General features: G+C 51.5%; 1 protein-coding gene across 11 annotated transcripts in view; it reads left to right on the top strand.

Annotated features, from left to right (window-relative positions):
* Positions 1–9,165: 9,165 nt before the first annotated feature.
* The window catches only part of CD300LG (CD300 molecule-like family member g), a 15,476-nt gene continuing 2,809 nt past the window's right edge, over positions 9,166–21,832 (top strand). Inside the window, exons 1-7 of one of the 11 annotated variants that reach the window (XM_005875651.2) lie at positions 9,166–9,274; positions 11,405–11,740; positions 14,449–14,547; positions 15,461–15,518; positions 16,160–16,272; positions 18,759–18,808; positions 21,222–21,341. In XM_005875651.2, the coding sequence (XP_005875713.1) occupies positions 9,232–9,274; positions 11,405–11,740; positions 14,449–14,547; positions 15,461–15,518; positions 16,160–16,272; positions 18,759–18,808; positions 21,222–21,341 (819 nt within the window). In that variant the 5' untranslated portion in view covers positions 9,166–9,231. Of the gene's footprint in view, positions 9,275–10,532; positions 10,587–10,783; positions 10,806–11,404; positions 11,741–14,448; positions 14,548–15,277; positions 15,519–16,159; positions 16,273–18,758; positions 18,809–21,221; positions 21,342–21,832 lie in introns of those variants that run through there. The other 10 variants (XM_005875650.2, XM_014547281.1, XM_014547277.1 and 7 more) reach the window with 10 other exon arrangements.

Below are 21,832 nucleotides of genomic sequence, written 5' to 3'. Positions count from 1 at the left end.
ACCCGGGCACACAGCCAGCGTCCCTTCCGCCCCCACCGCCCACACACACCCAGCGTATTGCGGGTGGACGCTGGCTTAGCGTATCATTAGATTCTGCAAACACTTATGGAGCGCCCTCCGAGGGCCAGGCACTGTGCAGGGGCTGGGGGTCCGGAGACGACAGAGACACAGATCCGGGATTGAGGGGCTCCCAGGCGGGGGCGGGGGCGGGTCAGACGCGAGGACAACTCTGTAACAATGCCGCGCGCTGGGAACGCCGTGTGGGCGCACGCGGCCCCGGGGCGCGGGGAAGTAATGGGGGGAGAAGTTGGGCTGGGAGACCGCAAGGCTCAGCTCCGCTCCGGTGCAGGCGGAGGGGGGAGGCTTGTGTGCAGGCGCTTTTGTGGGGACAGGCTCAGGAGTGGCCTGACGACCACTGGCTTCTATTGTGCTGTCCCTCTGCCCCCGGCACTCCTCAGACCCCCTCCCATCACACTGACCCCTGAGGCAGAGAACATTGTTATCTCTGCTCTGTAACTGAGGAAACTGAGGCTCAAGGTGGACGGCTGTGCACGGAGGAGAGGGCAGGAGCTGCCCGGTGAGTGAGCAGGTGGTTGGGGTATTAGAGGGTAAGGAGTGGGTGAGTACCCTCCCCTCCCCCCCAGCAGCAAAGACAGAGAAGGAGAGGGAATGGGTCCACATTCCCCACCCCCAACCCCACCTACCCCGGAGCCTGCAGTGCACAGGACGGTGGTCAGTGTTGTCAGTGGCAGAGCAGGTGGGTCATGAAGACATTTTCCCTCCTCCCTCAAACATCTACACCAGGGTTTCCCGGATGGAAGGCGCCTAGGGGTGTGTAGGGCCGGAGCCCTGCCGGAGCCTGCATTTCTAACAAGCTCCCAGGGGATGTGCTGCTCCCTGTCTTAGGACTTCACTCTGAGTAAAGACTCTAGAAGAGAGTTTACCTGTGGTGCTTAGTGTTAGATATCAAGAGCCATCTGATAGAGGGTCAAGTGGGTGTTGACAAGGGCACCAGCAAAGGATGCTGGGACAGCTAGACATGCAGGTGTGTTTGGTGTTGGGGGTGGGAGCCCTGCTTCATACCATATGCAAAGTTCAATTTAAGAAGGACTAAACGTAAACTAAATTGATAAACCTTCCAGAAAAACATAGATGATTATTTTCTCAATTTTTCAGTAGTCAGAGATTTCTTAGAAAGGACATAAAAAGCATAGACCCTAAAGAAGTTGATAAATGAACTTCATCAAAATTTTGAACTTTTGTTTATCAAAAAACACTATCATGAAAATAAATAAGTGAACCAAAGACTGAGAGGAAATATTCATAACAGATATACCTGACAAAGGACTTTGTAACTCGATAAAGAACTTCTGTAACTCAATAATAATAATAACCAAAATAATGGGCAAAAGATGTGAAAACACCTCACAAAAGATGATGTATACATAGCCAATAAGCATATGAGAAAATGCTTACCCAATATAATTTGTCATTAGGAAAATGCACATTAAAACCATGAGCAGGTATCACCATACATCCACCCTATGATCCAGCAATTCCACTCCTAGGTAGTTATCCCAGAGAAATAAAACCATCTGTCCACAATACCTATACAAGAATATCAATGCATCTTTATTCATAACTAGAGGCCTGGTGCATGCAATTCGTGCACGGGTAGGGTCCCTAGGCCTGGCCAGGGATCAGAGCCGATTGGGGCCTTCCAGCTGCCAGCCAGGGCTTTCCTTTGTTCGACGCTGCCCCCTGGTGGTCAGCGTACATCATAGCAAGCGGTCAAACTCCCAGTCAATTGAACTCCTGAGGGGACAATTTGCATATTAGCCTTTTATTATATAGGATAGCCAAAACCAGAAAACAATTCAGATGTCCATCAACAAGTGAATGGATAAATAAATTGTAGTATATCTGTACACTGGTATGTATATTCACTCATCAGTGGGGGGGGGAAACAAACTGCTATTTAAATATTATTTCCACCATGTTATAACATGGTTGAATGACAGGTGTGTTATACTACATGATAGAAGGCAGACATGAAAAATACACACTGTAGGGTTCCTGGGGGGTTGTGACCTTGATGCTGCCACTACACTCACAGACCTTGACTTGGCTGATCCAGGGACCCAGCTTATTATTCTTACACAAACTAGCAAAAGGACCCCAGAAGAGACAGAAATAGTAACAGGCCAATTTCAATAGATTGTCAAAGACTTGCTCCCTCAAAAAACATCAGGTAGTTCTGCAGGAGAGTTCTACCAAACATTTAAAGAACAGATATCTTTAACTCTTCTAGAACAGGGATTTTCAACACCGGTGTGCCACAGGAATTTTTACAACATGCAATACCTGACTATTTAGTCAGGGGCACTGACCACTTTTCCCTTAGATTGTCAAATTTAAAAAAATCACAGCAGCCAACACAACGATAGCCGTCCAGTGTGAATGAATCAAAATTATACCTTTTTTTTTGTCAGATCCGCAAAACAAGAATTATCAAAGCTATTCAAGAAGAAATAGATAACCTGAATGGTCATGTATCTATTAAAGAAATTGGGGGGGGGGGGAACTCCACAAGAAATATTTCCAGGGACAAGGGGGGCTATTCCACAGTGATAAAGGATCAGTTGATCAAGAAGACATTTCAAGCCTAAATGTTATGAACACAATAATTAAACCTCCAGGTGCCTACCATCACCAGAGTCCTTTAACATGGCTCTGGATGTGTTGGCCGACATGAACAGACAAGCAAAAGAAATAACAGGCATAAATACTAGAAGAAGGCGGCTCCGGTGATACATGGTATACCTAGCAACTCAAAAGTATTGACTAAAAATAGAAATGATGAGTGCTATCAAGGATGTAAGGCAATAAGCATGTTTACACGGTTGGAAAGAGTGATAATTGGTATTAAATTTGCTGGAAGATGATTTATCATTATTCACTAAAAGGTTCATGTGTACGTGTCCATTAGCCTAGGGAACATTTGGGCAGGGAGGTTAGAATGAAAAGTAAGGAGAGAGAGAGAGAGAGAGAGAGAGAGAGAGAGAGAGAGATAGGTTTGGGTGAATGAGGGTTTAGAACTGGAGTGCTGGGGAGAAAGCTTCACCCCGAGGCAGAGAAAGTGGCTCAGGACAGAGCTGGCCAAGATGGCTAGAAGCCTAGGCAGGGGTTCCCTCACCCAGCCAGGCCAGGGCAGCCACAGATGGAACAGGAAGATGAACTCAACACCCGACGAATGAATGACTTGGAGTCCATCTCTACAGGGAGAGGAGAGTGTAGGAGGCACGCTCTGGAAAAGATAGAAAGTCGATGATCCTCCAAGAGGTGACAGAAAGAATCTGCTTCAGGCTACAGGTCTGCATCTGCAGGTTTGGCATTCAGCCCAGACGCTGAGGGAGCAGGGAATAATTCCAAGGTGAGAAATGGACTCACTCCCAGACACAGCTCAAGAGGGTGAGTCAGGAGGGTCTGGAAAAAGGGCAGCTCAGTCCATTTACATCTCAGTGAGAATCAGGGAGGCTGTAACTACTTTGGGGGGGGGGGGCAGTTCTGGTAACTTTTCCTATTTGTTGTTTTTGTTATTCTATCTCAAAGACCAAAGTTTAGATTTATGAACTAGAATACTAGACACACAGGAGAATGCACCAACAAGACAACTTCACAAATTAATGAACACCCGTGCAGCCACCATGCCTATGAAGAAAGTAGAGGCCTGGTGCATGAAATTCGTGCACTCGGGGTGGGGGGGTCCCTCAACCCGGCCTGTGCCCTCTCGCAGTCTGGGAGCTCTTGGGGGATGTCTGACTGACGGCTTAGGCCCGCTTCCCTTGGGGAGCCTCTGTGGACATCCTTAGCGCTGCCACAGAGGCGAGAGAGTCTCCTGCCACAACTGCTGCGCTTGCCAGCCGTGAGCCCAGCTTCTGGCTGAGCAGCGCTCCCCCTGTGGGAGCACACTGACCACCAGGGGGCAGCTCCTGTGTAGAGCATCTGCCCCCTGGTGGTCAGTGCGCATCATAGTGACCAGTTGTTCCGCTGTTTGCATATTAGCCTTTTATTATATAGGATAAACTCTGCCAGCCCCAGAAGCCCCTCACAGATCACATCTCCCCACAGAGATAACCACTACCCCGACTCTCCTAGTAATCACTTCTGCTTTCTGGTTTTGCCATCTACATGTCACAATCCAATACCATTTCGTTGTTTCGTTTGGTTTGCTTTCAGACATCTAAATGGAATCTTACAAGATGTCTTTTGTACACATGGCTTCTTTCACTCAATATTATCTTTTTTTTTTTTTTACGATTTATTCATGTTGTCTGTGATTTGTGTGACTGATATTTCCTCCCACTCTGTGGGTATGTCTTTTCACTCTTCATGGCATCTTTTGATGAACTGTTTTTAATTTTAACACAGTCTAATTTATCAGTCTTTTCCTCTGTAGTCTGTGCTTTTGGTGTCTTGTTTAAGAACTCTTTCCCCACCCCAGAGACCATGAACATATGCTACATTATCTTCAAAAAGCTTTATCATTTTGCCTTTTTCATTTAGTTCTGGAATCCACTTCGAATTGATTTTTGTGGGTGATGGGAGGCAGGGGTCACATCCCGCATTTTTTCCATGTGTTCCAACATACTTACTGAAAAGCCCATCCTCTCCCCAGCCCACTCTACTGTGCCACCTTTGTCACAGATCAAGTGTCCACACTGTGCCCAGGCAAGAGAGGCCCATGCCCTGGGCACAGGCTTTCGCACCCCAAATATTATAATCATGTGCATATTAAAAAACACATGGTGTGCTTTTTAAAAAATTGATTTGAGAGAGAGAGAGAGAGAGAGAGAAACATCCATTTGTTGTTCCACTTACTTATGCATTCATTGGGTGCTTCTTGTATATGCCCTGACCAGAGATCAAACCCGAAACCTTGGCATATCCGACAACACTCTAATCAACCTCGCAACCCGGCCAGGGCCCACGGTGCGTTTCTTCACATTTGGAACATTCTCGCAATTATTTCTTTGATTACTGCTTGTGCCGCATCCTCTCTCTTCTTTCATTTTCGTCTCCAGTAAAATGTATGTTGGGCATTCTAATGTTATTCCCCATTTCTCTTACCCTCTCTTCTTTATTTTCCTTCCGTTTATTTCTCTCTGCTTCATTCTGGATGATTTCTTTGGTTCACTATTATCATTTCAGCTGTATCTCACCTGAAGCTCATTTATTGAACTATTAAGTCTAATGATTCTATTTTTCAGTCCTAGAATTTTATGTTGTTTGTTTTAAAAACTGCTGGCTCATTTTTTTATACTTTCCAATTCCCTGTCAACAATTTCAAGCTTGGCTTTTACCTCCTTGAACACAGTGAGAATGGTTGTGTTAAGGCGACTCCTGCTGCTTTCAATCTCTGAAGTCTCCACAGGTCTGCTTCTCTTGTACATTCTCGCTGAAGAGTCTTGTCTCCTCAGACTATATCTGGTTCTCTTTCATTGTATACTAGAGGCCCGGTGCATGAAATTCGTGCACTCGGTGGGGTCCCTCAGCCCAGCTGCACCCTCTCGCAGTCCGGGATCCTGCAGGGGATGTCCGACTGATGGCTTAGGCCCACTCCCTGGACATCCTTAGCATTGCCATGGAGGTGGGAGAGGCTCCCATCACCGCTGCTGCGCTCGCCAGCCATGAGCCCGGCTTCTGGCTGAGTGCTCTTCCTGTGGTAATGCACGGACCACCAGGGGGCAGCTCCTGCATTGAGCGTCTGCCCCCTGGTGGTCAGTGCACATCATAGTGACCGGTCATTCTGCTGTTTGGTTGATTTGCATATTAGCCTTTTATTATATAGGATTGGGTTGTATTTGGAGGGAAAAAAGGTTTTCAAATATTTGAGGCTTAGGCTGATGCTATCTTCTTCCAGAAAGGATTTTCATTGGTATCTTTAAGGTACCTGGGGGTAGGGGGGGAGAGGATATTACCAGACCAGGACCAATCTTTTTAATTCAAGTTCAAAGCTTGAAGTTTCCTGGGACACCTAATGACCGAGCTGAGCGAGCGCTCACGGTGGCCTGGTTTACTTGCAGTTCACCCTTCTCCCAAAGTGCAGCCCTTTGGCGTCCTAGTCTAAGGTGATTAAATGTATGTAAGGATAGCCCTAGACTCCAACATCCCCTTAGTGGCTCCTCCTGAACCAGTAGGTGCTCCCCAGGCCCAAAGCACCTTGCGTGCTCAGCTCATTCTCCTGGGTTTCTATATGCAGACCTCAGCCAGGAATCACTCATGTTTTTGTTGGCTCTTCACTGCTTTTTTTAAAAAAAATAAACTTTATGCCCTAGCCAGTTTGGCTCAATGGATAGAGTGTCAGCCTGCCTGAGGACTCAAGGGTCCCAGGTTCAATTCTGATCAAGGGCAAATGCCTGGGTTGCAGGCTTGTTCCCCAGTAGGGGGTGTGCAGGAGGCAGGTGATCAATGATTCTCTCATCATTGATGCTTCTCACTCTCTCCCTCTCCCTTCCTCTCTGAAATCAATAAAAATATTTTTTTTAAATAAATAAATAAAATAAACTTTACATTGTGGAATAATTTTATACTTACAGAACCCCCCTGAATGTCCTTCATTCTATCTGCTCCGCCTAACGTTAACATCTTATGTAACCATGATACATTTGTCACAACCAAGAAATTCACTTTGGTACATTACTAGTAACTAAACTCCAGACTTTATTAGTATTTGACTAGTTTTTCTACTAATATCCTCCAAGTATTCTAGGTAAGAAGCAGGACACATGTGTCCTCTCCTCTCAGATCCCCAAACCCACCAGGGGACACATCTTGCCCACCCCATTGCTCTCCCTCCATCCATCCCACGGGGTAGGACCAGGTGCAGGGCCCATACGAACCCCTCACTCTAGGCCCTTCTCCCGGCTCTTGCAATACTTTCAGGCCTGGAGGATCTGTTTCTAACGGAGTCCGCAAACCTGGCTCCTGGTTAGGTGTGGGGCTGCGGAGGGAAGGACCTCACCATACACATGAAGGGAGCAAGGATGATGCACATTAGACCCAATCCCCTCTACATGAAAATTAACGTTTTGGTAACACTTCTTTTACTCTCCGGAAATGCAATCATAAATAATATGTCTTCTCACACTTACTTTTAAAAAAATCACAATACAATGCCTGAGCTGTAACAGAGGGAACAAATAAAAGGAAAACAACTTGTCACCAAATAAAACATATTTCAAAGTGTCAACGCACAGGCCCCGAGACGCTGGAAAACGTGACAGTGTCAGATGCTCGTCCCTGCCTATAGCAAATAGTTAGGATTTGAGATAAGCAGGAAGGTCAGAAACTATTCTGTATAGGACAGACAACAGTGAAAGAACAGAGCTATACTATCAAACCCTACAGTGGTCAGCAAACTGCGGCCCCTTGAGTGTGGCTCTTCCACAAAATACCACGTATGGGCGCGCACGTACAGTGCGATTGAAACTTCGTGGCCACACTCAAGGGGCCAAAGAGCCGCATGTGGCTCGAGAGCCGCAGTTTGCCAACCACTGCCCTAGAATAAATATTATTTTCATCTGTGTTTTTAAAACTACAGAAACCCGTTACCTTTTGCAGCCTATACATGTAATGGGAGTGGGGTCCAGGCTGGGCTCATCCTTACAGGGTTTTCACTGATGCGAACCTCTGTCCTGCCCAGCAGAGCCCACAATCACAGAGAAATCAAAACCTGTCTCCCACATCACCAGAATATCTCTCTCTCTCTCTCTCTCTCTCTCTCTCTCTCTCTCTCTCTCTCTCTCACACACACACACACACACACACGCCTCCCAGAACCACTGAATTATTACTTCAAATATTAGCCCAACAAGTGGATAAAATTCTGGCTGTCTGTATGGACGTACACATGTCCAAATGGAAACAGCGGTTTTCTGACAGAGAAGGGGAATTACAGGAAACATTCCCATTGTTCTGTTGTTTTTTAATAGCATTTCTGTATTGTGTAAAATTTTGCTTACAAGCTGCATGAACTTTGCAATCCACAAAAACACACCGACAGGCCTATTTTGGAAAACGATGTGTCAGGGCTCCCTCTAGTGTCCGTGTGCATTTTGTTCCTTTCAAGAAGGATTCAAATCTACGGTGGGAAACCGCTAATTCATTTTTTTGGATGCCAAGACGGCTCTGCGCACGCGCGCGTGGGGAGACCAGCCTCTCAGCCCAGCCCTGCAGCTTCTGACCCCTGCCTGCACCGCCGCCTGGTGGCCAAGAGCCGTACTGCGTCCTCTGGCCCGATGAAGGAGGGACAGTGGGCATTGCCACAGGGGCTCTAACCTCTACCATTGACCTATTCTATGGGCCCACCTCTCAGAATAATGGTCTTTTTTTTTTTTCAGAGAGGAACGGAGAGGGAGAGAGAGAGAGAAACATCAATGATGAGAGAGAATCATTGGTAAGGCTGCCTCCTGCACGCCCCACACTGGGGATCCAGCCCACAACCGGGGCATGTGCCCTTACTGGGAATTGAACCATGACCTCCTAGTTCATAGGTCGATGCTCAACCACTGAGCCACCCCGGTCGGGCAGAATAATGGTCTTTTAAATATATAAAATACACATGCTTAGCAGAAAACCAACAACACTGAAGTGGTTATCAAAATGTGTATGTGTGTAATATAGGAGTAAACTCGCGTCTCTATGAGCGCTTGCAAGAGCCAGCTCTAGTGGCAAACCTAATTACTAAAGATTGTCCATGCCACGAGGAGCACCCACGATATTTTGAGTTATCGGTGACAACGTGCTGTGCTAGTGTCTGTGATTTGTCTTGGTGGCAAAGTCACAGGTCCTGCTAACACTCAGAAGGAAAAGATATTACTTAAAGGTCAATATGGAATTTTTTTTCTCATCCCAATTCATGGACTCCCTGAGTTTTACACACAGACCCCCTTAGGTGTATGGCTGTGGGCATGGTTAAGACTCCTCGGGAGGGGCAGGGGTTTGGGAGAAGTTCTCTCGTGGGATATTTTTGGGGAGGGGGGGGAGGGAGGTAATTAGATTGAACGGCAAAGGCGGATCCCTGGGCTGGGTGCCCAGGGGTGACCCACATGGCCCCTCCCCTCCCTTCCTCGTTTGGATCCCACTCATCTGGAGGAAGTTAAAGCTCATGTGCTCCCAAGAGGCGCTCCCAGTTCACCCGCGTGTGCTCCTGCGTGTCCTGTGCCCACCATGAGGCCCCTGGTCCTGCTGTGGGGCTGCCTCCTGCTCCCAGGTGAGATGGGGCTGAGGGCATAGTGGAGGGATGTGGGGCTGAAGCTGAGTCTGCAGAGAGAGGACCCCCGAACCGGCATTTCCTTTCCCGCTGTGACCAGCCCTGCCGGATCCTTCCAGGCGTCACCCCACCCCCGTCTCCTCAGCCCTCAGAGGGCGGCACTTGCTGGTTCTGGAACCCAGAGCCGGGTGTTGTCTCCAACTTGGGGTTCCAGCTTGTCCGCGTCTGTGTGGCTGTGAGAAGCTTTGCCTCTCTCATCACTTTCCCACTCGGAGCCAAGCCTGGAGTCAGATCAGACATCCCCCATACAGTTGCCACCTTAAACTCAGCAAACATTTCTTGAACTGCTGCTAAACTCACAACAACCCTGAGAGGCAATTTTCACGTTCCATCAACTCACAGACCTGCTTTATTTTTAACCTTCTAACATCAAAAATCAGGATGCATTTTGTAAGTGATGCCAGCTGTTCGAATGACAACGTTTTTCTTAGTAGTACGTAAAATGGTAGTGTGTCTTACATGTGATAACATCTTACATTAAACGAGAATGAAGTCTTACCATTTGGGGCAGCATGGATGGGCCTAGAGGGTCTTATGCTAAGTGAAGTCAGTCAGTCAGAGGAAGACAAACACCGTACGATTTCACTTATATGTGGAATCTAAAGAACAAAATAAACAAAGAAACAAAATTGAAACAGACTTATAGATGCAGAGAACAGACTGATGGTTGCCAGAGGGAGGCGGGTGGGAGGACTGGGTGAAAAGGGTGGAGGGATTCAGAAGTACAGATTGGCAGTAACAAAATAGTCACTGGTACGTAAAGGACAGCACAGGGAATATAGTCAATAATATCGTGATAACTGTGCATGGGGCCAGGGGGGGACTGGAACTAGAAGAGGGAGCACTTTGTAAAGTATATGGCTGTCCCACCACCATGCTGTATACATGAAGCTAATAAAAATAATATGGAATGTAAACTGCAATGGAAAAATACAATAAGCCGTAACCGGTTTGGCTCAGTGGAGAGAGCGTCGGCCTGCAGACTAAAGGGTCCCAGGTTCGATTCCGGCCAAGGGCATGTACCTTGGTTGCAGGCACATCCCCAGTAGAGGGTGTGCAGGAGGCAGCTGATCAATGTTTCTAACTCTCTATCCCTTTCCCTTCCTCTCTGTAAAAAAAAATCAATAAAATATATTTTTTAAAAAGGAAATAAAATAAAATAATAATATTTTAAGAGAACAAATTACATAGTGCACCTTGTGGAGAAGAAAATGTCACCGACCGAGCTAACCAATGTTAACTGGCTGACTGTGTGAGTATTAAAAGTATTTTTTCTTAAAAAACAAACAAACAGATCATTCAGGATGTATACTTTTGTATCCTGCCTTCTCATTGATTATTAGTTTTAGCCCCGCCTTTAAATCTGAGTTTCCAGTTATTAACATGACCACTTGTTAGACACCCAGGCAGACTCCAAAAGTCCGTATGAGGAGAGGAGCCACCCAACCACCTTCTCCTATTTGAGCAGGAGGTCAGGGACCCCCATGACCAAGTCCTCACTTGGCACTGCCCTGTGCTGTGGGGGACTCTCCAGAGGCTGCAGAATTCCCTGGGTTTCGGCCGAGATCGCACCTCTCCAGACTCCACCTGGAGCAGCTCATTGTGACAGGCCAGGAGGCTGCTTTTGCACGGACCTCTACAAACAGGGGATTTTGTAGATAAATGTTTGCCCTTGGGTTATTATGTCTATCAATAAAAGTAATTCTTTTCAACGACAACAACAAAAAGATATTGTCATTACCTATCGATGAGAAAACTCAGAGGCCCAGAGAGGTCAAGCAACTTCCCCAAGGTCACACAGCTACAAAGTGGCAGTGCTGGGATGCAAACTCCAGGCTGTCTGAAGCTAGAGCTTCCCTTCCCATAATCCTTTAATGTGTCAGGTTTAGGGAAACAATTACATAGAAATATCTATATTTCAACAGCCCGGTTCCAAGGTCCCCTGGTGGGTGGGGAGTACCAGCTCCGACAGGGCTGCCCCCAGAAAGGGGTGATTGAGAACAACCTCTGGTCTTGACCCTGGTGCTTGAATCCAGGGAATTCTGACCTCTGTCCCTGCTGTGGTTCCAGGTTATGAAGCTCTGATGGGGCCGAAGAAGATCAGAGGTTTCGAAGGCGACACTGTGTCCCTGCAGTGCACCTACGAGGAGAAGCTGCGGGAGCACAAGAAATACTGGTGCAGGAAGGGCGGGATCTTCGTCTCCCGCTGCTCGGGCATCATCTACGCGCGAGAAGATGGCCAGGAGAGGACAGAGGGCAGGGTGTCCATCCAAGACAACCCCCAGAAGCTCACGCTCACCGTGACCCTGAGGGAGCTCACCCTGCAGGACTCGGGGGACTACTGGTGCGGCGTCACCATCCTGGGCATTGACGAGACTGTCCTGGTCTCTCTGCTGGTCCTGCCAGGTAAGTAATGTCTCTCCTTCCCTGGAAAGAGGACTGGAGATGCCGAGGGCAAGGAGAGGGTGGGTCGGTAGTGGACCCAGTTCCCCCAGCACAGAGGGTGCAATGCCTCATGGGAGTGTGTCTCAAGGACTCGGTGAAACCACACAGGTCAAAAGCGCATCAGCGTTTGGGGCGCAGAGGTTGCCGCCTGAGCCTCGGATGTCCTTTCACTCTTGCTGCCCAAGGTCACGCCACTAGAAGGTGGCAGAGCAGCATCGAACCCAGGTCTGTCCAACGCCAGGTTCAGTGCCCTTCCTCTCTGCCCAGATGTGGGAGAGATTGCCACGGCTGGGGCAATAAAAAAGATTGCCTCCCTCCCTCCCTGGAGTCAGAGAGAGTCCAGAGGATTCCTCAGGCTGGGCCCATCGTCACTACCTCCTGGGCCCTCCCCACACATCGCCTAAGCCAGTGGTTCTCAACCTTCTGGCCCTTTAATACAGTTCCTCATGTTGTGACCCAACCATAAAATTATTTTTGTTGCTACTTCATAACTGTAATGTTGCTGCTGTTATGAATCGTCATGTAAATATCTGATATGCAGGATGGTCTTAGGCGACCCCTGTGAAAGGGTAATTCGACCGCCAAAGGGGTCGCGACCCACAGGTTGAGAACCGCTGCCCTGAGCCATGGCCACACGGGCCTCACCTCGTGTAGCTCCCTCGGCTCTTCCTTCTCGCCTCCTCTTCCCAGATCGTGCAGCCCCATGGACAGGTGTGCGGAGCGCCTGGCAACCAGCCTCAGAGGGGCTTGTTGAGCTCAGAAACATTAAGGGGCTGGGGCTGGAGCCCTGGGGCTCTGGCTGGGGATGAGCACCTCTCTGAGTGCCCGGAACCCCACCTGGACCTGCTGAGCCGAGGAGGAGAAGCAGCCAGAGAGGGCCCAGGGGAGCGGGCAGCCCAGGCTGCAGGTCAGTAAGGGGGAGGTAGGTCTTTGTATCGCATGTCACAGAAGGGGACGGAGCCTCCGAGAGACCAAACGATTTGCCCGGGGTCTCCTGGCAGGAAGTGGTGGAGCCAGGAGTCAAAAGCAGGTCATTTCTGGCTTTGGAATTTGCTCTTTCCCTCTCCTGGCCCCAGAGCTGGGACCCATCCCACCCCGGTCCATCCCCACTGCCAGAGCCCCCTCATCCGTGGGTCTTTATTCTAATCCTATATCTGAGCTCTACTGTTTTCATTGCATTACCCTCCTGCTGGCCTCGCTCTGATGACGGTTGGGATATTGAAAATAAGGAAAGCTGATGGCAGTGGTGGGCTGGTGACGGTACATAACGAATGGCGGGGGAAACTCCGGCTTGTAGTGTCTGCCCATTTCTGTGGTGTAAATGCCCCTGCCATGGCCAACTTCCAGCCACCAGCAGTTTAACAACCAGCTCACAAAATTCCCGAAAAGCTACGTGTTAGCTCTCACGAGCCAGTGTGCATGCCCATTTCTGTGGTGTAAATGCCCCTGCCATGGCCATTTCCAGCCACCAGCAGTTTAACAACCAGCTCACAAAGTTCCTGAAAAGCTACGTTTTAACTCTCACGAGCCAGCGTGCGTGTCTGCACACCATAGAGTATGGCTGAGCGTTAGAAGGATTTCTAGGCAGGTCAGAGCAAGGCAAGATGCCCACCGCCATCACTACTGTTCATCATTCCCTGGAGGCCCCAGGCAATGAAATGGGGCACGATTGAGAAGGACACATAGTGGAAAAGAAAAGAAAAATATTCTTTATCTGCAGATTTGATCATTTACTCAGAAAATGTGGAGAAAAACTGCCCTAGATAACAATAGAAAATGGTGGGAAACGAAGAGTCCAGGATGGCATACAAGTCAGAAAGGAGGCGCCTGATGGACGGGGGGAGGCAGGGAGCTCGGTGGCTGCTGGGAGCTTGGCCCCGGTAGGTCTCCGCCTACTGTGCTAGGCATTCTGCCCTGGGGAAGTCCCAGCCTAGTGGGGAGTCCCAGGCTAGTGGGGAGACCCCATAAATGAGTTATTGCCACAAATGGAGTATTAGTTCCACGGGCGCCATGCACAGGGTGCTGTGGGTACACGAAGAATAAAGGATTGGCTCCTCCCAGGGAAGGTGTTGTGGAGGAGCTGACTTTTGAGCGGGTGCTTGGTGAGTTAGGTAGAGATGGGAAGGAAAGGCAGGGCACACAGGAACAGCAACTCCAAGGCATGGAAGCAGACAGGTGGCTAGCTTAGATGGGACTGGAGGGTAACTGGTTGGCCCACGGGATGGGGAAGAGGTGAAGTTGGCACAGTGGGTTGAAGCCTGAGTTTAAAGGGCCTTGAAAGGCATGAGAAAACGTTTGAATTTCAGCTTATGGGCCATGGGGAGTCCCTGACTGCTCTAAAGTAGAAAGTGATGGGTCCCCTAGATATTTTAGAGACAAAACTGGCATCGGTGTGAAGGGCAGGCTGGAAAAGGCTGGTGGACAGTGGGGGACAAGGGAAGTTCAAGGTCTGCGCTAAGTGGGAGGCCAAGGGCCTGCAGGAGCAGAAGGCCAGCAGTCTGCTGGAATCGGCCATCCGTGGCCCCTGAGTGGCTGAGGGGGAAAGGTGGCGATGCGCTGAGCGGAGATGGGGGAGGGGGTGGGAACGCTGCCGGCTGCTCCCAAGGCAGGAAATCTGGCTCAGAGCAGTGATCCCTGCCTCCCTGAGACCAGCCTTTCCTCTTCTCTAGGTCCCTGCTGTCCTCCCTCCCCCACCCCCTCCTTCCAGCCTCTTGCTACAAGCCTCCAGCCCAAGGCCAAAGCTTGGCAAACCCAGCCCCCAGCATCGAGTGAGTGCATGGGTTTCTGCCCCTCTTCGGCCCCTTTGTAGAGAAACAACCAGTGGGTGCCGGCCTGGTGTCGGACACTGCGCTATGCGGCCCCACATCCTGGGAGCTGGATTGTCAGCTGAGCAATGGGAGGCTCCGCAGGGTTAGGTCATTGGCTCAAGGTCACACAGGAAGCAGCAGAGCCAGGAAGCAGACACAGCCTGCGGGCAGAGCTTCCCTGTGTTCTAGGGGGTTTGAGGGGCGAGCAGGAGAGGCTGGGCCTTTTGCCTGACCTCTGGGCCTGTCCCTACCACCCTGCAGATCAAGGACTATTGAGACCTAGGTGGTGGGGGTGGGCAAGTGCTGGTGACATGAGGACTTTCAGGTGAGAGCAGGGGTGACAATTGGCCAGGACTGGAGGGGGAGGGCAGGAAGGCATCTACAGAGTGGTCACTAGACTGGGTCTTGGAGGTGGGGGTGGGGTGTGCGCCTCCCCACAGAGAACAGGCCTCGGGCACAAAAAGGCTGGAGACTGCGCACAGGTGTGGGGCTTGCTCAACACGGCTTTAGCTAGGCCTCTGTTTGCTTCCTGGGGTGCCCTTTACCTGGGGGTGTTCTGAGAAACTGGTCCCGGGGAGAGGAGGGGAGGGGAGGAGAGGAGACGGGAGGGGTCAGGGGTCAAGGCTCAGCGGTCTGGGGATGGGATGCAGGGGCCAGGGAAGGTGCTGAGGCATTGCTTTTGGACTTGTAGCTTCTCCTGGTGCCCACCCGACAGTCACCAAGCAGGGGAAGACAGAGGCCGAGGCCTCTCCATTCACAGGGACGTCCCCGCCCGAGCCCGCAGGAACCTCTCTATACACAGGAACCTCTCCGTACGCAGGGACCTCTCCGAACGAAGAGCCCCCCCTTCACAGAGCCACCTCTCCTCATGCAGGGACCTCTCGGCCTTCCACGTACCTGGACTCCACCTCTACGGAAGACCCCACGTCCAGGTGAGCTCCAGGGGACCAAGGTCACCTTGCAGGCCATCCCCAAACCGGAAGGAGCCTGTGAGCAAAAGAGAACCTAACATTCCTTCCTCCAGGTGAAGACAGCCTCTGGCCACGGCCACAGCTGGAGGCAGTGAGGGCAGATTCAGCCCTTACTCCCCCCTCAGCAGGGCCCTTGAGCAGTGAGCCACCTGCCCTACAGGGGCCAGCAGCCCTGTTGCCCTGGACATGCAGTCCCACCCCAGGTGAAGGGCCCACCCCTCTCCCTGCCCCAGCCTCAGGGAAGCCACCCCAGTGCAGTAGCTTTTGCCTGTACGCTTTGCACTGGGCCCTGTGCCAAGCATGAAAATAGGGAACAAAAACATTTTCCCACCCAACAGGAGTCCAAGCCTGAAGGACTGTTCTTGGGGGTTCATGCATAGCTGCACGCAGTTACTGACATCGGGTAACTGCAGACCCAGCTGAAGTGTCGCCTGGGGGAGACCGTGGAGATTGGGGTCCTTTGGGACTGATTAGTGTTTGGTCCCTGGTGCCCTCTGATCTCCTTGGGAAAGACAAGGGACACGGCTGGGACTCAGAATAGGAATGTCGGGTGCACCGCGTGCTGCTGCTGGCTGGTGACAGCCCCTGGGCGCCTTCTGCAGGGCGTCCCACTCAAAGGCCCACATCCTGGTGCCGGTCCTAGTGCTGCTGGTCCTCCTGCTGGCCGCAGGCCTGGCTGTCGTCGGCAGGTGCGTGCTCCGGTGCAGGAAGGAAGGTGAGCACAGGTAGACGGGAGTGGGTGGGAGGCTTTCAGCCGGGGACCTTGCTGAGACCAGATGTTCCCACCATCACCCCAGAGAAGCCCTGTGGCGCAGTGTGTCTGTCTGAGATACGGGCATCACGAGTGCCTTCTGAGGGAGCCACAGGGCCGCCGGCATTAGGAAAAAGGTAATTCTATTGGGGGAGTGAGAGTGAGAGCGGGGCTCTCGGCTTGCTCACATCCACCCGAGGTCATCAGCCGCTTCCCTCCCTATTGTTCTTGGGGGTTCGTACGTAATTGCACACAGTTACTGACATCCGGGTAACTGCTGGCAAGTGCAGACCCGGCTGAACGTGTCTCCTGGGGCAGGCAGTGGAGATTGGGGTCCTTTGGGACTGACTAGATGTTTGGTCCCTGGTGCCAAACATGTCTTCCCCGAGAATCCATGTTCAGTCTCTGCCGGTCCAGCTCCTGTGTGAGGACTGACTATAGAGGGGAAGGCTGGACCCAGCACTTGAACTTGAGCGTGACATACATTGTGGCCGCTGGGTCTCTGGAGGTGCTCAGCTTCTGTGGAGGCGTGGCTTCAAATCCCAGGTCTTCCATCTTTTTCTCTTTTTTTAAAGATTTTTTACAGAGAGGAAGGGAGAGGGATAGAGAGTTAGAAACATTGATGAGAGAGAAACATCAATCAGCTGCCTCTTGCACACCCCCTACTGGGGATGTGCCCGCAACCAAGGTACATGCCCTTGACCAGAATCAAACCTGGGACCCTTCAGTCCGCAGGCCGACGCTCTATCCACTGAGCCAAACCGATCAGGGCCCATCGTTTTAGCTGTGAGACCTGGGGGGACTCATCTAACTTTCCTGAGCCTCGGCTTCTTCAGATCACAGATATATGTCCAGAAGAAATATTATACAAGCCACATATCTGATTTGCAATTCTTCTAATAGTCACATGAAAACAATAGACTAGTGAAGTTAATTTTAATCATACACTTTATTTAACACGCCATAACCAAAATATGATCATTTCAGCATGGAAACAAGATAAAGATATTAATGATACATATTCTACATTCATTTTTTCATATTGAGTCTTTGAAACCCGGTGTAATTCGGAGTCACACTTCTAGCGCTCAGTGACCCGGTGGCCCGTGGCTCCCGGGTTGGACAACACAGATAATAACTGAAATAACAGTAATAGAAACTACCAGGTGCCAGGCATTGTTATGTAGCTTATGTTGCTTTTATCTCCTTTAATCTCCTCAATACTGTGGAGTTAGCCCAGGGGTGGGCAAACTTTTTGACTGGAGGGCCACAATGGGTTCTTAAACTGGACCGGAGGGCCGGAACAAAAGCATGGATGGAGTGTTTGTGTGAACTAATATAAATTCAAAGTAAACATCATTGCATAAAAGGGTACGGTCTTTTTTTTTTTTTTAGTTTTATTCATTTCAAACGGGCCGGATCCGGCCCGCGGGCCGTAGTTTGCCCACGGCTGAGTTAGGAACTACTTATTGCAAGTACTCCCATTATACAGGGAAAGAGACTGAGGCCCTGTGCTTGCAATAGCTAGGAAGTAGTGGAGACAGGAAGATGTTTGGGAAAGCACTTTGCAAACTGGCAGTGTTGTCCCTGTGCAGATGGCCACGGGCCAAGGGGACATCCTGGGCTTGCCTCCCAACTCCTCCCTGTGCGGCCCCAGGAAGAAATGTCAGCTCTGCCCATGTCCCCAAATCCCCACAGAGGAGTCGGGGAGGAACATACAGGTGGGAGCATTCCTGGCCACAACCTCAGAACCTCTTAGCATTTTGCCTCTCCAATTGTGGTCCCCAGCTAGCAGCCGTGACCTCTCCTGGTCGCCTGGTAGCAATGCCGACTCTTAGGCCCCAGGGCCAGTCTATTGAATTAGAATCTGCATTTGATAACATTTCCTGGGGCCCTATAGGCACACTGAGGTTTAAGAAGCAATGATTTTAGCCCTGGCTGGTTTGCTCAGTGGTTAGAGTGTCGGCCCATGAACCGAAGGGTCTCTGATTCGATTCCTGGTCAAGGGCACATACCTTGGTTGCAAGTTCAATCCCCACCCCCGGTTGTGGTGTGGGCAGAAGGCAACCAATCAATGGTCTCTAACACATTGATGTGTCTCTCTCTTCCCCTCCCCCATCCTTCCCACTCTCTCTAAATATCAATGGAAAAAGTATTCTCACTCTTTGGGTGAGGATTCAAAAAAGAAGCAATGGCTTTAGCACACAGAATTTTACTTCCCCAGCCTGGCTCTGGCCCACATGAGGAGACTTCCATGTACTGATCTCCAAAGGCCCACTCATTGCCAACGGGCTGAGCTAGAAGGGGCATTTCTGCCCAACCTGCCTGCCAACTCCCTCTAGGAAGCCCCTGCCCGAAGATGCAGGGAGGCCAGTCCACCTCTGTGGGAGCAGCTGCAGGCTACTCCTGGCTACTCCTGGCCTCAAGGTGCTCCTTCTGATCTCTTTCAGTTCAACTGGACCCGGAGACACAGAATGAGAAGGTCCACCTCTCACACTTGGTAAGTCAGGAAGCAGACAGAGGCCAAGCTCGGACCCTCAGACTCTGCAGGGCTCCGACTCCACATCTACCTGGTCCTCCATGGCTGACCTCGAGGCAGGGATGGCTTCCCACCTCCAGGGAATCTCTGAGCCCCAAGACGAGCCCTTCAGGCTGTGAGCTGACAGCCTTCTTCCTCACCCAGGGCCAGGCAGGGCCTTCCCCAAGCCCAGCACCCTCCTCTCCTCCCCCTTTTCTAATCAGAGAAGATCGGAGCTGGATCCAGAGTGGGCCTTTGAGATCATCTAGTCCAGCCTTCCTCTAAGTTGGGTGCACACCCCCTTTCAGAACTCCTGGGGTTGGTGGGCAGGTGGTGTCAGAAAAAATATCCTCTCCCACCTGCAACCTCTAGGGGTGGGCCCCTGTGGATTCTGACGGCACACCAGAGTATGACAACTACAGGCTCCAGTCTGCGTTTGCAGAAGAGGAAACCGAGGCCCAGAGAGGGCCAACATCTTGCCCAAGGTCACACAGCAAGTGGTGGCCCAAACAGAGAACCGGACCCAGATTTCTCATCTCCCATCTCTCCTCTTTTCAGAACACCCTACTGTTTTCTCTGAGCATTTTCTTGGCTCTGAGACACAGCCTGAAGGTGGTGCTCTGGGAGCCAAGGGGAAGAAGGAATGGGAGTAACTTGCCCATCTTCCTGGAGAGGGGAACCTGCCCTGGCCCTCCCCTGACCCCTGCAGAGAGAACGTCCCTTTCCACGGAAGGAGAGGGCTGCGGAATCACGGGTTCAGGAAACCAAAGCCCCACCTGCCTCACCCACCCCCTCCTCCCTCGGCTGTTTACTGAGATGCCTCCACTCTGATTCCCTAAACTTGGGGGCAGGAAAGGGGCTGCTCCGCCTTCTTTCCTGGCGCCAGCAAAGACAAAAGCTCAGGCCTGATCCCTCTTGGGAGGGGCCGGGGCCGGGGCGGGAATGGGGTACTGGGTGTGGCTTAGGAAGCAGCTGTTGTTGTCTCAGGAAACTATACAAGGCTAAAGGTGGTGGACAGGAGTGAGGGAAAGGTCAAGGAGATGGACAGGGGCTGCCACTGGCCACTTTCGGAGCCGGCCTCCAGGCTATTCCTCCTGGGGCTCACTCCCACCCAATGCCTGAGAGGAGCTGGGGAGGAGAGAGGACCCCCCCCCCCCCTGCTGTGGGGAGAGCCTGCCCCAGGCCGGTCCCTGCTCTGCTGCTGTCCAGCCCACACTGGGAAGGCTGCCCCGCTCTGCCTCCTGCCCCTGCACCTGTGGGAGGGGCGCTTGGCCAGTGAGCAGAGGAGCTGGGGTGGGGGGCTTTGTTAGGAGGATGGAACAGGTCTCCCAAGCGGGTCGGAGGCCAGATCCTGTGAATGGGACCAGCCGAAAACTTCTGCTTTTCTCTGGCTTCTGTCGTTTTGAGCGGAGTCTGGAGGTGGAGTTGACGGGTTGGAGGTTTGCCCTGGCGGTTTTCCTCAGTGCTCAGAGCATCAGCCGGAGGACTGAAGGTCTCAGTTTTGCAGTCAACGTGTCTCTCACATTGATGTTTCTCTCTTTCTCTGTCTCTCCCCCTCCATTCCACTCTCTCTCTCTCTCTGAGAATCGATGGAAAAAATATCCTTGGGTCCTCAGGATGCCAGGCCCCTCCACTTCCTGCTCCCGGGTCCTAGCCGCTGGGCAGAGCACAGGCTGGAGCTGGCCGAGGCCCCTGGCCAAGTCTCTCAGGGGCACAGCTGTCCTGAGGTGCCTGGCCAGGAGTCTCATGGCCTGATGGGCCCTGAAGCCAAAGAGAGGAGCTCCGGCTTTCTGGATGGTCTCATCTCACACTTTCCCAACTACAGCCCTGTCAGAGGGGAAGGCCGGGGCTTAGCGAGGTTAGGTAACTCGCCCATCTCTCCATGTGAACGTGTTGGGGAGTCCCCGTCTCCGCTGGACCGCCCACCTCTCTTCCCCGGGCCTCGGTTTCCTCATCTGATCCAGGAGGGGTTGCTCAGACTTACGATCTCTGGAGAATTCTTCTCGTGCTGTTCGTTATTGGGTGAATCTTTGAGATGTCTGATTCTGCTCTCTCTGAGCCTATTACAAAGAACCTGCAGCCAAAGCTAGAAATAACAATCATGAAAACAAATTCATCGTTGCAGGAGTCCCCCGTTGCTGAGTGATAAAACGTTATCATGAAGAGTCATTATGACCCTGAGGAAAAAATTCTTATCCCCATTTTACAGCTTGGGAAACTGGGTCTTGGGAAGGTTAGGTGTCTTGCCCAAGGTCCCACTGCGACAGGGGAAATGGGAGGCAGGGACTGTGACTTCACAGCCCATGTTCTCCCCTTGCCCACCCCTCCCGCATTTCCCTTCACAGACCATCCCTGCTGCCAAAAACGGGCTGTTCTGACCAAGTCTCTGTTTCAGAACCGCCTGGGCCCGGAGTACGCTGTGGTCAACCTCGCAGCACCCCCTGGGCCTCGAGCCGGCCCGAAGCCCTCCGCCAGCCCCTACACGGAGATCCCGGAGATCCGGCGCCCAAGCCAGGTGTGGACACGGCCCTCGGGGTCTAAAGCCGCCCAGCCTGGCCCCGCTCGGACAGTGCGGGGAGGTGGGGAGAGGCTCTTTCCTTAGCATTGCTCCCCAAACCCTGCTCCGCCCCCCCATGCACCCACCTCCCCCTCATAACCACAGGCCTTGGCCGCTCCACTTGGAGCCAGAGCTCTTGACCTTATTTCCTTTTCCCATCCGGAACATTCTTGACTTGCTTGTTGGGAATCACAGCGTAAACCAGCGGCCACCAACCTTTCGGACCTCACGGACCACCGGTTGGCGACCACTGGCTTAAAGAGCTGGGGACTGACAGGGTTCCTGCATCTAAAGCCAGAGCCTGGCCTGGGCTCCCTCAGGGGGTGGAGGGAGGGCTGGGGGGAGGGGGGGCAGTGAGTCAAAGCCTGGAGATTCTGGGGAGAAGTTGCTAGTTCCTGTGCCCCCGCAGATGGACAGAGGCCTGGAGCTGTGGGAGAGGCTCTGGGGTG

Source organism: Myotis brandtii, unplaced genomic scaffold (genome assembly GCF_000412655.1).
Source record: "Myotis brandtii unplaced genomic scaffold, ASM41265v1 scaffold469, whole genome shotgun sequence".
NCBI lineage: Eukaryota > Metazoa > Chordata > Mammalia > Chiroptera > Vespertilionidae > Myotis > Myotis brandtii.
This window is presented reverse-complemented; position numbering and strand designations above follow the sequence as displayed.